Genomic DNA, 13,754 nt, shown 5'->3' with positions numbered 1-13,754 from the left:
GTCACCGACGTGGAGCATTCACTCCTCCTGGACGAGCAAGCAGCAACAGCAGAAAAAGCAGACAAACAAAAAGACACATGTGAACTCATGTGAGATTATTTTTGATGTTCATGAAAGTAAAAAGTTATCAGCACGGTGTCATGGGCAATCTTTTAAAAAAAGGTTCAAATGACTGAGTTACTGTGTCCAAACTCTGTGGTTTGTAATGCCCGTCAGTTCCACTGTCCTGACTTGGTCCAATGCTAAAAGCATCATTGCCTTTCCCATCAGGGTGATGACGACTGTGTGAATACCTGGATCCAATGATAAAAGGACTTGCATGCAGATTTGGACTTTTTAGAACGAAGGTCTTAACCTTGATCAGCTGATGTACAATCTGATTGAGAGCATGTGTGTGTGTGTCTGTGTGTGTTTTATTCGTTTGCCTTCTCCATTTCTCCTCTTGTGCTTTGGAGCTTGAAAAGAAAGAATGTAATTCAGAAAATGTGAAAATGTGTTTCCATTTCTTCATCGGCCGTAAGATTTAGTTCAAGCGTTTTTTTTATTCTGCCACTGAATAGTGAGACTTTGGTTTTGAACATGTCATGAGTAGGAGCAAAATACGTCACTCTTACTCTTATTAGTGCGAGGTTTGGCATTCACAGCAGTTAGCAGCAGTTAGCAGCAGTGTGCGTAGCAGCTGGCAGGAGGGTCATCTTCTCTAAGTCAGAAGGTAAAAGGTCTTAACAGAAAAAACATTGTTAAGTGGAGAAGTTTAAATATTTTTTGTGTCTTGTTCACAACTAATTGTAAGTTGAAGTAGGAAATGGACTGAAGAGATTCAGCCTTTGTCTGCAGCAACGCAGGAGCTGCTGCAGTACATCATGAAGTCAAAACTAAAACAAAAATGGCTCTGGATTTACCTGCTTACCTGAACCCACATCTGTGAGATCATGAGATATGGATCATGATTTTTTTGATGCAGTGAGTTAGTAAATAAGCTTGTGCACAGCCTCACCCGTATGAATAATTGCCTAGACAATGGAAGTAATACAGTCAGCTGTATTTTCTTTAGAGTATTTATAGAGAAACCAGTATTACAACTTGTGAAGAGTTACGCAAGTAGGTTTGTTTCACTTTAGAAACGCATATTTATATGTTGGTCAATGACATGAAATAGGTCAATTTTAATGCATCAAATCAATGTGGTTAATAACTATGACTCTATTAAGATTGAAGGTCTAAAACTGATCATTTCTATGTAAAGTAACAATTGTGTCTCAGGAGTTAACAGATGGAACAGGGCAGCTACACCCTGGACAAGTGTCACTGTACTACAGTGTGATGTGCAGCAACTAGTTGTCTTATTTAGTCTGTCCTCAAAGACTGTAGCTTCACTAACTAAGCAGGAAACACCATAATTGGTGGATTCCACATCAGAATTTTTTTATTTATTAAATAATGGAATATATATCTACGTTACACTGTTGTACAGCTACATAAAAAAAAAACACAAATGAGACTCAAAACTGGGTGTAGCTACTCAGAACGATTTTGGAATTCTTTGGGGACTGTTTGTTCCGAAACCAGACAAAACGAACCTGAGCATTCTGGAGCAGAGCCATACTTTCAGTATTATCATAAAAAGATAGGCGGTTAAACTTCATTAGTTGTCAGGAATTTACGTACGTGCAGGTTAGGCACTGGGTTACATACAGAACAGCCTGTTGGAGTGAAACGTCAGACATTTGTATCTGTGCTTTTCTTTACTGACATGGGCAAACATCGAAACAGTTCAGACATTGTTAGTTTTGTTCACATTCATCATCCTGTGGTTGACTTACATTCACTCATCCAACAGGGCAGAAAAGGAAACTTGAAACACTAAAGCAAAAAATGCTGACAGTTGCACCTTCCTGAGGAGATCAACTATGTTCATGTAGCAATAAGGAACCCTCACATAATCTGCACACGTATTACAAACTCCAAAGCATTTTCTATCCTAATGTTGTCATAATGTCATTTATAAATCTATTACTGGTCCTCTCTTATCTTCAATTCTGCATCAGCTGGAAGAGAACTTAAAACTTTTCATTCCCTGCTGAGATTTTAATACTTTTATCAGATCATGGCCTCCATAACAGTAACTCCAAAAGCATTTAGTCGTTTATTTGCTTGTGTTAGTATTAATTATAACTAATTAAAATATTTCTTGATGCGTAAACAGCTGTGTTTATGTAATGCAAACTGACAATTATTGCTGTCATTAGGCATTAATGCCTTTGTAATTTTCTTATATTAGCCGCAGCGTTGCATTCATGTTTGCTGGGGTTTTGTAAAGTTTTCCTCACAAATATTTGAAGATCAATAGATGTTTAATGGTCAATCATTTGGTTACGTCAGCACAGAGTTTACTTACCTGGTCAATTTAAAAGACCAGGCATGGGCTTTTTATTAATCCTTACATTTTGAAATTATGCATCGCATCATCTCGTTTTTTTTTTTTTTTTTAATCTTATACAATGCAAAATGTTAAATGGTTTGCAACTTTTTAACATTGTTCATCGATTTGCAAAAAAAGGATATGACAGCAAAAAAACAGTTTATGTCACGAGGAGACGATACATTACAACCAGGCCTGTTTTTAGGGTCTCGTTCTGTGAACGGTCTGAGACTCAGGTTAAACTCAGAGAAGCAACACCTTCAGAAGAAATGATAAAAAAAAGAAAAAAAAAAGAAGTCAAAGCAGCTTTTTTCCCCCTCACTGTTCTTAAGCTATAAATTAAACTTCAATTAACTGGAGAGCAACAGATCTCCCAACAATGAATCTCTTAAAAATGTTATGTTTTGTTTTTTCTTCTTCTTCTTTTGCTCATAATTTGACTCTGATTTTCTGTCTGATGGGTGTTTGGCTCCATGGTTGAATTGTTTTTGTAAAGAAGTACAAAAATGAGTTGCACTGAGAACGTCCTAGAGGAGTGTGGTTGTACGTGGATGTAGTGTTATGGTGTCAACTGTAAGGGTTTTGTCTTTCTGCGCCTAAAAAAACCTGTGAAGTTTATGTTTTTACACCTATCACTGTTGCTTGGCGACAGGTATTATTGTAAGATAATTAAACATTATCTTTAACACGTTTCCCATTTAAGATAACATCCGCTGACGTTAGAGAATTTCGTTGAGCAGAATCTAATCTTCTCTTAAAACCCTGAATGAGGAAGACAGTAAAGATTCTGGGGGGATAATAATTTGTAGTCCAGTTTGGCTCTAGCCAAGCAAAGTAAAAAAAATTGGTTTCACTTTCTCTTCTGCTGCACAAACATTATCTTCTATCAAGACAAGTGTTTCTTTTGTTTGTTTAAGTTTGACCTTCTAACAAACTACTGGAAATGTAAACCAAAATGTAAAAACCCATCACCATTCCTAAACTATTCTGTCAAAACACTGGTGGTTGATTGGTTGGTCTCTTCTGAAACGGGTGGAGCATTTATGTGTATTTCTGGGAAGGGAACATTTAAAAGCTTAGCTTACACAGTTAAGTACATGGAATGACATCGTACAGGTCCAACAACTACAAGTATTTACACCATTAAACCAGGAACATCGTATATAATTGCTGGTCTTCTTGTAGATTTCTTTAGGAACATTTCAAAGCTTGGAAGGTTTTTATCTTTACTCTCTCCTTAGTGAGGATGGCCCTACCAAAGGCCCTGCGGTTCGGTGTTTTGATGTTGGTTATATGCTTCACTCTCGACCAACCAGGATTCAGACAGTCTGTGTCTGTCTTCTTTCAGGTGAGCCTGACATTTTACCAAACTTATTCAAGTGTCACGCCATGTGAGGTTGTCCTTACACAGTGCAAAACACCTAAATAGTTACTTTCATTGCTCAAAATTGCAAAGATAAGCAGATGTACCGATGCTTTACAGGATCTGAGGGACGCCACATCATCCATCCTTCATTCCAGAGAGAAAAGAGAAGGTGAGTCACTGTAGAAAACAACAGCTCCTTTCTGGATACAGTGAATGTCTCATTAGTGCCTCTGATGGAACAGTCATTAAAGGACGTTTTTGTTACAGCCTCTTCTGCTCTCTCAAACTTTACTGAACACGACTTCCAGTTTGTCATAACCTTCTCTGACCTCGAGAGTCTCCAAAGGATTCTCAGCAACATCAGCTTCCCCATTGCGATCAACAACACTGTGGAAATCACCAGCATTGAGACCACGACAGGTAGAACACGGCTTGGTGTTCTCATCTTTTGACAAACATTATTACTGTGCATTTCCTCCTATTCTGGGAACATAATTAAGCCTTTGTATTGGGCTGATGGTTTTTCTTTTCTTCCCACAGTGTGTTCACCAAACATAACTGGGTACCAGTGCGTATGTGAGGAGAACTTTGCCTGGTCTTACAACAACTGCATTACGTACGGCAGGGGTGTCAAAGTCAAATGGACGGAGGGCCAAATAAAAAATTTAGCTACAAGCCGAGGGCCGGACTGATCGAATGTTCATTGAGATTTTTTTAAATGACGCATTTGGTCTAGTGCAGCGGACCGGCCCAAGCCTTCGTAAATTTCCTGCGGACGGGTGCTTGTGAGGATCGAGCGCGTTGCCAGAGGATCGAAGTGAGCGTTGAGGATCGAGGGGGAAGTGCATCTCGCATTTTTTCAGACGGGGTGCCGGCTTGCTGCGGGCCGGTTCTAATAATAAATCAAGATCATCCCAGGGGCCGTAGAAAATCTTCTCGCGGGCCGGATGTGGCCCGCGGGCCTTGACTCTGACATATGTGACGTACGGCGTCTGTGACGCCATCGCTGGTGACACGTGTGGCTGCATTAATGGGCTGCCAGCTGATGGTCAGTTCTGCCAGTCCAACAGCAGCCAAACAGGTAGGCCTGAAAAAACCAGCATCCAACAGTTAGTAGAGCAACAGTTTTATTCAAGCTTTACATTGAACTAAAAACCTGCAAAAATGTTAAACACATGCCACTAACGTGAAGTCAAATCACAACACTGCAACATATTACTGCAACAATAACAAGAACTAATGCAGTTGTGAATTTGATCATAAACACTGACTGGAGCACCGACAGGCCGCATGGAGAGCATAAAGAAAGACTGTGTGTGTATGTTTGGTTAAAATAGTGTGGATATATTTACTTCCTCAACCATTCAAGACTAAGAGAAAAGATGAAGAGAGAACAGGGAGGTATGCAGGTATGCTGCAGGCAGATGCAAGATAGAAACCATCATACTGATAATACTGATAATACTGATAATACAGTCAGTGCTGTAAACCTGGGGATGGGGGTGAGAAGGAGATGTGAGAAACAGATGGTGAAAAGGAAACAAAAAACTGAGGTGACAGAGGACAACTAGAGGTTATGAGAGTAAAAGGTCAAATACATGAATGAATTTCAGAAATCCATAGGCTACTTTCATAAATCATATTTATCAGAACTAATATTGCATTGTTATATCAAAGGTTATAATCTATTTTTGTATTATTAAAGGGTGGCTTTTCCCCCTCTTTGTCCTGTTTTTATATAATTTGTTGGTTTAATATTTTTTATTTTTTCTTGAAAATGTTATGTCATTCCTGTTTTGTGGACTCATAATTTTACTAACTTATGGAGGGCAGTTTATCAAAGGTTAATGTCAGTTGAAGGTGTGAACCACAACCGACAACAGAACTTTTTTATTACTGGAGCAAATGTGCAAAATAAAGATAGTTTGAAAATACTTTTAATTTATCCCTCATTTGCTGTGGTGGGCCTCATGAACTAAATGGTTAGTTGTGCTAAACCCTAAAGCACTAAACCTAAAATGTGGTTCTACTAACGCTAAAGCAAATACCACACTAACATGGTATTTAGTGGAGGCTAATGCAAAAGGCCAAAGTTCAATTCAAAAGATGTCCATGAAAGGTTACAACTCTCAAACACCAATTTAGTTTTGATATAATAATTTACATGTTCAAAAATGCCCTCATAATCTATCTGTGTTTATATCTTGTTCTCCACTGTCCGAGTTTAGAGAGGATTGAAGAATAAGAAACCTAACTGCTGCATAAACAGTGTTCACCCCCTTCAAAATAAGAGCATAAATATAAACGTCTAACGACTTGAAGAATTCTTGAGCCGAAACATCATTATGAATCTCAAACTTTGACTGAAAGTTTCAGCACCTTTTTATTTTTTGCCACGTTTTTGGCAAAAATTTAACCAGTGGAATTTTCCAAAATGTTGACAACGTAATGTCAATTCCCAAAAACGATAAAACACTGTCAACTTTTTGAAAACTCATAAAGATGCAGTTACTTTAAGGAGTAGGTATTTAACTAATATCCTTCACCCAACCTTGGCGTTTCATTTGTGACCAGCACACATTTGGAGATACTCGTCCTTTTAATTGTGGCTTTTCTTTTGTTTAAACGAGAACCCACTTGTGTTTAACTTACCATTTTGTTTCAATTTAAAACATTTAAACAAGGAAGTGCATTCCGTTATGCCTCCAAGAACAAAGAAAGTGCTCCGACCACTTTTCTCAGAACCCTGTAGCTGTTTGGAACAGTTCCCATTTCTGCATTTACCACCATGTCTGCTATTTAAAAAAAAAAAAAAAACATCATGCATCTGCTGCTTCAAGGAAATTTGCTTGGAATGCTATGACAGCGTTGAGCTGATGGATTCCCACCCGAACTCATCTTGTCTTTCATTTCCACAGTGCCAACGACCACAACACCATCTTCTACACAAGCGAATGGTATGACACGGTTTATGTTTTTTGTGCGTGTGCAGTCAAATTAGTGTGCCGGAGAAAAGAATAAATAATCTCTAACATTGTTCTCATGCAAATCTTAGTCCTGTTTCCAAATGCAACCTGGCCTCTTAAGGCTGCAGTGTGCAACTTTTAGAACAATGTTTTTTTTTTTTTTTTACATATTTGTTAAAACTGTCACTATAATCTGACAGTATAATAAGAGATGATGTGTGAAACAATCAGGCTCCTCCCAGTGGCCCTACTGCCATCTGAAGAAATACACCACTTGGTCAGAAACAGCCAATCAGAGCCAGGAAGAAGGTTGCAGTCATACGCATGTACGCGCATCCTCTCTCTTACTATTTGCTAGTTACCATAATAGAGTCTAATGTGAATGCTAAGGCTAGTTAGCATGGCCACCGATGATGGCAAATAAAATTTTTCTGTAATGTTAGGTTGTTCTCCACAATTAGCAAAGCTGCACCAAACCAGCAATCTTGGCAGTTCTAGTTTTTTTTCCATGTGAAGGTTCTAATAAATATGTAAAAAAAGAAAAAAAAATACTTAATGCAGCTTCAAAGTGCATGCAGACTTACGTCAAGTGTTTCTGTCAATTTGAAAGCAGTTTTGCATCAACATAAAAAAAACCCTCCTCTTCCTCTGCCTAACAACCACAGATCTAGTGGACATCGATGTGGACATCATAGTGTCCATCCCAACCTCTAGTATATCATCTAGTATATTCAGTTACATCAGAAGTTATCTGCAAAGTGTTTCCTTCCCAATTCTCATCTCTCAGTCTGTGGGAGTGAAAGAGCTCTACTTCACCACAGGTATGTAAGAGAGTTAAGTGGTTTATCTCCTGAGTCAGATTTGATACAAATGAGATAAGAGTAGATTCAAATAAAAATATATATATTGTTTTATTTTTAAACAGCCTGCAATCCAAACTTTCCTAATGGGCTCCAGTGTCAATGTGAGAGCGGCTTTGCTTGGCCATGTGACACGTGTAACAGCAGCAACTCATGCAGCAATCAAACCTGTACATGTTTATATGGACTTCCTCCCAATGACGAGTTCTGTCAGCCTGTCACAAGTAAGAAAACTGTTTTGTTGCTTTTTAAATGGATATTGCTGCTGCTATTTGATTAGACGTCTGTACAGGATCAGAGACGTTGCTGGTTTCTCTGTCAATATGTGTCTTAGATTCTAGTCCTCATCATGCAACATTGGTTGTTTTTTATTTCTTCTCTTCTTCTCCCCAGATGCCACTATATGCAGGTCAACTCCTACACCTCCTACAGGTATATAAAAACATGAATAACTGAGTTGTAGTTCAACAGTTGAACTTACCTTAGAGTTTGATTCAGCAGAAAGATTCAAGTTTAAGTTGCATTTGGCAAAATCAGCACATTTTCACTCAGAGCTTCAGTAAAATCAGGCCATGAAAAGATGGATGTTTCCAATCGTAATCAGATGTTGAAGCTACTATAATATATGTCATAAAAATGTGTGTTTACAAACCAACATTTGTGTATTTTCTTTGAATTTTGTGCGTCACTCATTCATACAACAAGCAACACGTGGAAAGAGTTAAACAAGTTAAATAGTGAAGTTAGACAGAGTGGAAGTTCATCATTTAGGATGTTTAGAAACATGTTTGACAATAAAGTCATGTTCTACAAAACTACTTTATTTATAGTTATATTGTAGCTCCCTCATCCATCTGCATACTTTAAACATGACTTATAAGAATTTAACATTTTAGAAATACAATAAAGACACAGTTCTGACCTCATGCAACTTTCATTACAAATACCTTAAATTTCTTGTCATTACATTACAGATCTGTTACCGTAATGCACAACGTGAAAAAGACACTGATATAAGATAAATGATAATACTTCCTTCTGTTGTTCTGAAAGTCTTGTTCATCAAACCTCTATAACATTTTTTATTATTACTTGTGTTTGTCTTGTGGTTTGGTTCTTCCATCTTCCAATCTGAAATGTGTTAACATCAACAGAGTTATTTTCTTTAGCAACAATATGAGTTTGTTCAACTTTGAATAAACTCCTAAAATATCAGCACACAACAGGTCAAATTATTAATTTACTTTCTAACAGTGCATGTTGTTGTAAACATTACCAAAGCTTCATCATAAAAATAATTGTTTATGTAAATCTGACATTTACAGTTCACATAAAGTGATGTGCATAAATGTGCATGGTACGACAACATAAAACAAATAGAATGATAATAAACCAGTATTTGTACCGTCTCTCCCATTGTCCCTGTTCAGCTCAGAGGTCAGAGGTTATAGCCCAACTTCTCAGTCGTCTTCATTCTGTTGGAATTCTCATCTTTTTGCCTCGACAGAGATCGATTTGGTCCTGGAAGTTCACATCCCGTTCTCAAGCTACCAGCCTGATGTGCTGGATAAGTTTAGAGAGTCTCTGAAGAACAAAACCTTCCTCACACCGTTGTCAAAGTCTTTAAACATTACAGAGTTATTCTTGACCACAGGTAAGAGTGTGTGCTTACTCCTTATTTGGTTTAATCCTGAGAATAAAACGGTGCCTGATTTCTTTTATCTTTTTTTTTTTAAATATCCTCAACAGTCTGTGATCCAAACTCCACTTATGGATATCAGTGTGTGTGTGAAAGCGGCTTTGCTTGGCCATGTGACATGTGCAGCAGTAACATTTCATGCAGCAGTCAAATCTGTACGTGCATATATGGACTTCCTTCCAACAACGAGTTCTGTGAGCCAATCACAAGTAAGAAAGACAGCTGAAGGAGTAACCTGCACAGAGTCGATAAGATTCTGTTTGAACTGATCAGGTTTTATTATCACATTGATTATAGTCACACATTTAGAATTTAATCTCTGATTGGTCCACAGATAATTCCATATGCCTGACACCATCACCAACTCCAGGTATGTAAAACATGTAGATTTGGATGTTGACAGTTTCAGAAAGCAGGTTCAGCAAACACTCAATCTCCCAGAATTCTTTGCTGCAGAGGCCAAGAGATGCTGGAAAGTTTTTTTTGTTTGTTTGGTTTTTTTTATGAAGGATTCCTTCTCATATCCTTTTAGACATACAATCATCATTATTATAAAATGATCCAGTTAGTAAAACAAATTCTCTGCTGCATAGATGGGCCTGGAGATGAAAAGCAGTGAAACATAGGATGTAGGATGGGATGATGTGCCAGACAGAAAAGAATCTTACCGAAGTAAATAAGAAAGCTGAGCAGCATGTATTTAATGACAAGTAATCCTCTGGAAGGATGAATGTTGTCACATGAAGCTGGGTCCAAAGTCTCAGCACCTAGCAACCAGTCCTCTGACTGGTTGCTAGGTCCACTCAATCAGTAGTTGTTGATGAGGTCACACATTCATACAACAAGCAACACCTGGAAAGAGTTAGAAAACCTGAAATGTGTTAACATCAACAGAGTTTTTTCTTTAGCAATAATATGATTTTGTTCAACTTTGAATAAACTCCTAAAATATCAGCACACAACAGGTCAAATTATTAATTTAAGTTGTAAACAATACCACGGCTTCTTTTTAAAAACAATTGTTTATGTAAATCAGATAAGGCATAATTCTGTAAAAAAAAAAAACATTTACAGCTCACATAAAGTGATGTGCATAAAAATATGAACTCTCCTCTTCCTCCTTCCTTTGCCTAACAACCACAAATCTAGTGGACATCGATGTGGACATCATGGTGTCCATCCCAACCTCTAGAGCTTCATCAAGTATATTCAGCTACATCAGAAGTTATCTGCAAAGTGTTTCCTTCCCAATTCTCATCTCTCAGTCTCTGGGAGTGAAAGAGCTCTACTTCACCACAGGTATGTAAGAGAGTTAAGTGGTTTACCTCCTGAGTCAGATTTGATACAAATGAGATAAGAGATTCAAATATATACATATATTTTCTTCTTTGTCTTTTTTTAAACAGCCTGCAATCCAAACTTTCCTAATGGGCTCCAGTGTCAATGTGAGAGCGGCTTTGCTTGGCCATGTGACACGTGTAACAGCAGCAACTCATGCAGCAATCAAACCTGTACATGTTTATATGGACTTCCTCCCAATGACGAGTTCTGTCAGCCTGTCACAAGTAAGAAAACTGTTTTGTTGCTTTTTAAATGAATATTGCTGCTGCTATTTGATTAGACGTCTGTACAGGATCAGAGACGTTGCTGGTTTCTCTGTCAATATGTGTCTTAGATTCTAGTCCTCATCATGCAACATTGGTTGTTTTTTTATTTCTTCTCTTCTTCTCCCCAGATGCCACTATATGCAGGTCAACTCCTACACCTCCCACAGGTATATAAAAACATGAACAACTGAGTTGTAGTTCAACAGTTGAACTTACCTTAGAGTTTGATTCAGCAGAAAGATTCAAGTTTAAGTTGCATTTGGTGAAATCAGCACATTTTCACTCAGAGCTTCAGTAAAATCAGGTCATGAAAAGATGGATGTTTCCAATCGTTATCAGATGTTGAAGCTAATATAATATATGTCATAAAAATGTGTGTTTACAAACCAACATTTGTGTATTTTCTTAGAATTTTGTGCGTCATTCATTCATACAACAAGCAACACGTGGAAAAAGTTCAACAAGTTAAATAGTGAAGTTAGACAGAGTGGAAGTTCATCATTTAGGATGTTTAGAAACATGTTTGACAATAAAATCACGTTCTACAAAACTACTTTATTTATAGTTATATTGTAGCTCCCTCATCCATCTGCATACTTTAAACTTGACTTATAAGAATTTAAGATTTTAGAAATACAATAAAGACACAGTTCTGACCTCATGCAACTTTTATTACAAATACCTTAAATTTCTTGTCATTACATTACAGATCAGTTACCGTAATGCACAACTTGAAAAAGACACTGATATAAGATAAATGATAATACTTCCTTCTGTTGTTCTGAAAGTCTTGTTCATCAAACCTCTATAACATTTTTTATTATTACTTGTCTTTGTCTTGTGGTTTGGTTCTTCCATCTTCTAATCTGAAATGTGTTAACATCAACAGAGTTATTTTCTTTAGCAACAATATGAGTTTGTTCAACTTTGAATAAACTCCTAAAATATCAGCACACAACAGGTCAAATTATTAATTTACTTTCTAACAGTGCATGTTGTTGTAAACATTACCAAAGCTTCATCATAAAAATAATTGTTTATGTAAATCTGACATTTACAGTTCACATAAAGTGATGTGCATAAATGTGCATGGTACGACAACATAAAACAAATAGAATGATAATAAACCAGTATTTGTACCGTCTCTCCCATTGTCCCTGTTCAGCTCAGAGGTCAGAGGTTATAGCCCAACTTCTCAGTCGTCTTCATTCTGTTGGAATTCTCATCTTTTTGCCTCGACAGAGATCGATTTGGTCCTGGAAGTTCACATCCCGTTCTCAAGCTACCAGCCTGATGTGCTGGATAAGTTTAGAGAGTCTCTGAAGAACAAAACCTTCCTCACACCGTTGTCAAAGTCTTTAAACATTACAGAGTTATTCTTGACCACAGGTAAGAGTGTGTGCTTACTCCTTATTTGGTTTAATCCTGAGAATAAAACGGTGCCTGATTTCTTTTATCTTTTTTTTTTTAAATATCCTCAACAGTCTGTGATCCAAACTCCACTTATGGATATCAGTGTGTGTGTGAAAGCGGCTTTGCTTGGCCATGTGACATGTGCAGCAGTAACATTTCATGCAGCAGTCAAGTCTGTACGTGCATATATGGACTTCCTTCCAACAACGAGTTCTGTGAGCCAATCACAAGTAAGAAAGACAGCTGAAGGAGTAACCTGCACAGAGTCGATAAGATTCTGTTTGAACTGATCAGGTTTTATTATCACATTGATTATAGTCACACATTTAGAATTTAATCTCTGATTGGTCCACAGATAATTCCATATGCCTGACACCATCACCAACTCCAGGTATGTAAAACATGTAGATTTGGATGTTGACAGTTTCAGAAAGCAGGTTCAGCAAACACTCAATCTCCCAGAATTCTTTGCTGCAGAGGCCAAGAGATGCTGGAAAGTTTTTTTTTTTGTTTGTTTGGGTTTTTTTTATGAAGGATTCCTTCTCATATCCTTTTAGACATACAATCATCATTATTATAAAATGATCCAGTTAGTAAAACAAATTCTCTGCTGCATAGATGGGCCTGGAGATGAAAAGCAGTGAAACATAGGATGTAGGATGGGATGATGTGCCAGACAGAAAAGAATCTTACCGAAGTAAATAAGAAAGCTGAGCAGCATGTATTTAATGACAAGTAATCCTCTGGAAGGATGAATGTTGTCACATGAAGCTGGGTCCAAAGTCTCAGCACCTAGCAACCAGTCCTCTGACTGGTTGCTAGGTGCAACCAGTCAGTAGTTGTTGATGAGGTCACACATTCATACAACAAGCAACACCTGGAAAGAGTTAGAAAACCTGAAATGTGTTAACATCAACAGAGTTTTTTCTTTAGCAATAATATGATTTTGTTCAACTTTGAATAAACTCCTAAAATATCAGCACACAACAGGTCAAATTATTAATTTAAGTTGTAAACAATACCACGGCTTCTTTTTAAAAACAATTGTTTATGTAAATCAGATAAGGCATAATTCTGTAAAAAAAAAAAACATTTACAGCTCACATAAAGTGATGTGCATAAAAATATGAACTCTCCTCTTCCTTCCTTTGCCTAACAACCACAAATCTAGTGGACATCGATGTGGACATCATGGTGTCCATCCCAACCTCTAGAGCTTCATCAAGTATATTCAGCTACATCAGAAGTTATCTGCAAAGTGTTTCCTTCCCAATTCTCATCTCTCAGTCTCTGGGAGTGAAAGAGCTCTACTTCACCACAGGTATGTAAGAGAGTTAAGTGGTTTACCTCCTGAGTCAGATTTGATACAAATGAGATGAGAGTAGATTCAAATATATACATATATTTTCTTCTTTGTCTTT

The 13,754-nt window shown here is 37.4% G+C and overlaps 1 protein-coding gene across 1 annotated transcript in view; it reads left to right on the top strand.

The window, feature by feature from the left end:
* Nucleotides 1-13,754, top strand: part of LOC122825406 — a 36,021-nt gene that overhangs the window by 1,500 nt on the left and 20,767 nt on the right. Inside the window, exons 2-17 of the mRNA XM_044106821.1 lie at nt 3,664-3,770; nt 3,906-3,957; nt 4,056-4,208; nt 4,329-4,402; nt 4,770-4,869; nt 6,707-6,745; nt 7,420-7,575; nt 7,680-7,838; nt 8,008-8,046; nt 10,457-10,612; nt 10,720-10,878; nt 11,049-11,087; nt 12,163-12,309; nt 12,405-12,563; nt 12,689-12,724; nt 13,505-13,654. Of these exons, the coding sequence (XP_043962756.1) occupies nt 3,669-3,770; nt 3,906-3,957; nt 4,056-4,208; nt 4,329-4,402; nt 4,770-4,869; nt 6,707-6,745; nt 7,420-7,575; nt 7,680-7,838; nt 8,008-8,046; nt 10,457-10,612; nt 10,720-10,878; nt 11,049-11,087; nt 12,163-12,309; nt 12,405-12,563; nt 12,689-12,724; nt 13,505-13,654 (1,720 nt within the window). The 5' untranslated portion in view covers nt 3,664-3,668. The remainder of the gene's footprint in view (nt 1-3,663; nt 3,771-3,905; nt 3,958-4,055; nt 4,209-4,328; nt 4,403-4,769; nt 4,870-6,706; nt 6,746-7,419; nt 7,576-7,679; nt 7,839-8,007; nt 8,047-10,456; nt 10,613-10,719; nt 10,879-11,048; nt 11,088-12,162; nt 12,310-12,404; nt 12,564-12,688; nt 12,725-13,504; nt 13,655-13,754) is intronic.

Source organism: Gambusia affinis, linkage group LG22 (genome assembly GCF_019740435.1).
Source record: "Gambusia affinis linkage group LG22, SWU_Gaff_1.0, whole genome shotgun sequence".
NCBI lineage: Eukaryota > Metazoa > Chordata > Actinopteri > Cyprinodontiformes > Poeciliidae > Gambusia > Gambusia affinis.
Note: the sequence above shows the minus strand (reverse complement) of the source record. Positions and strands in the feature narration are given on the sequence as shown.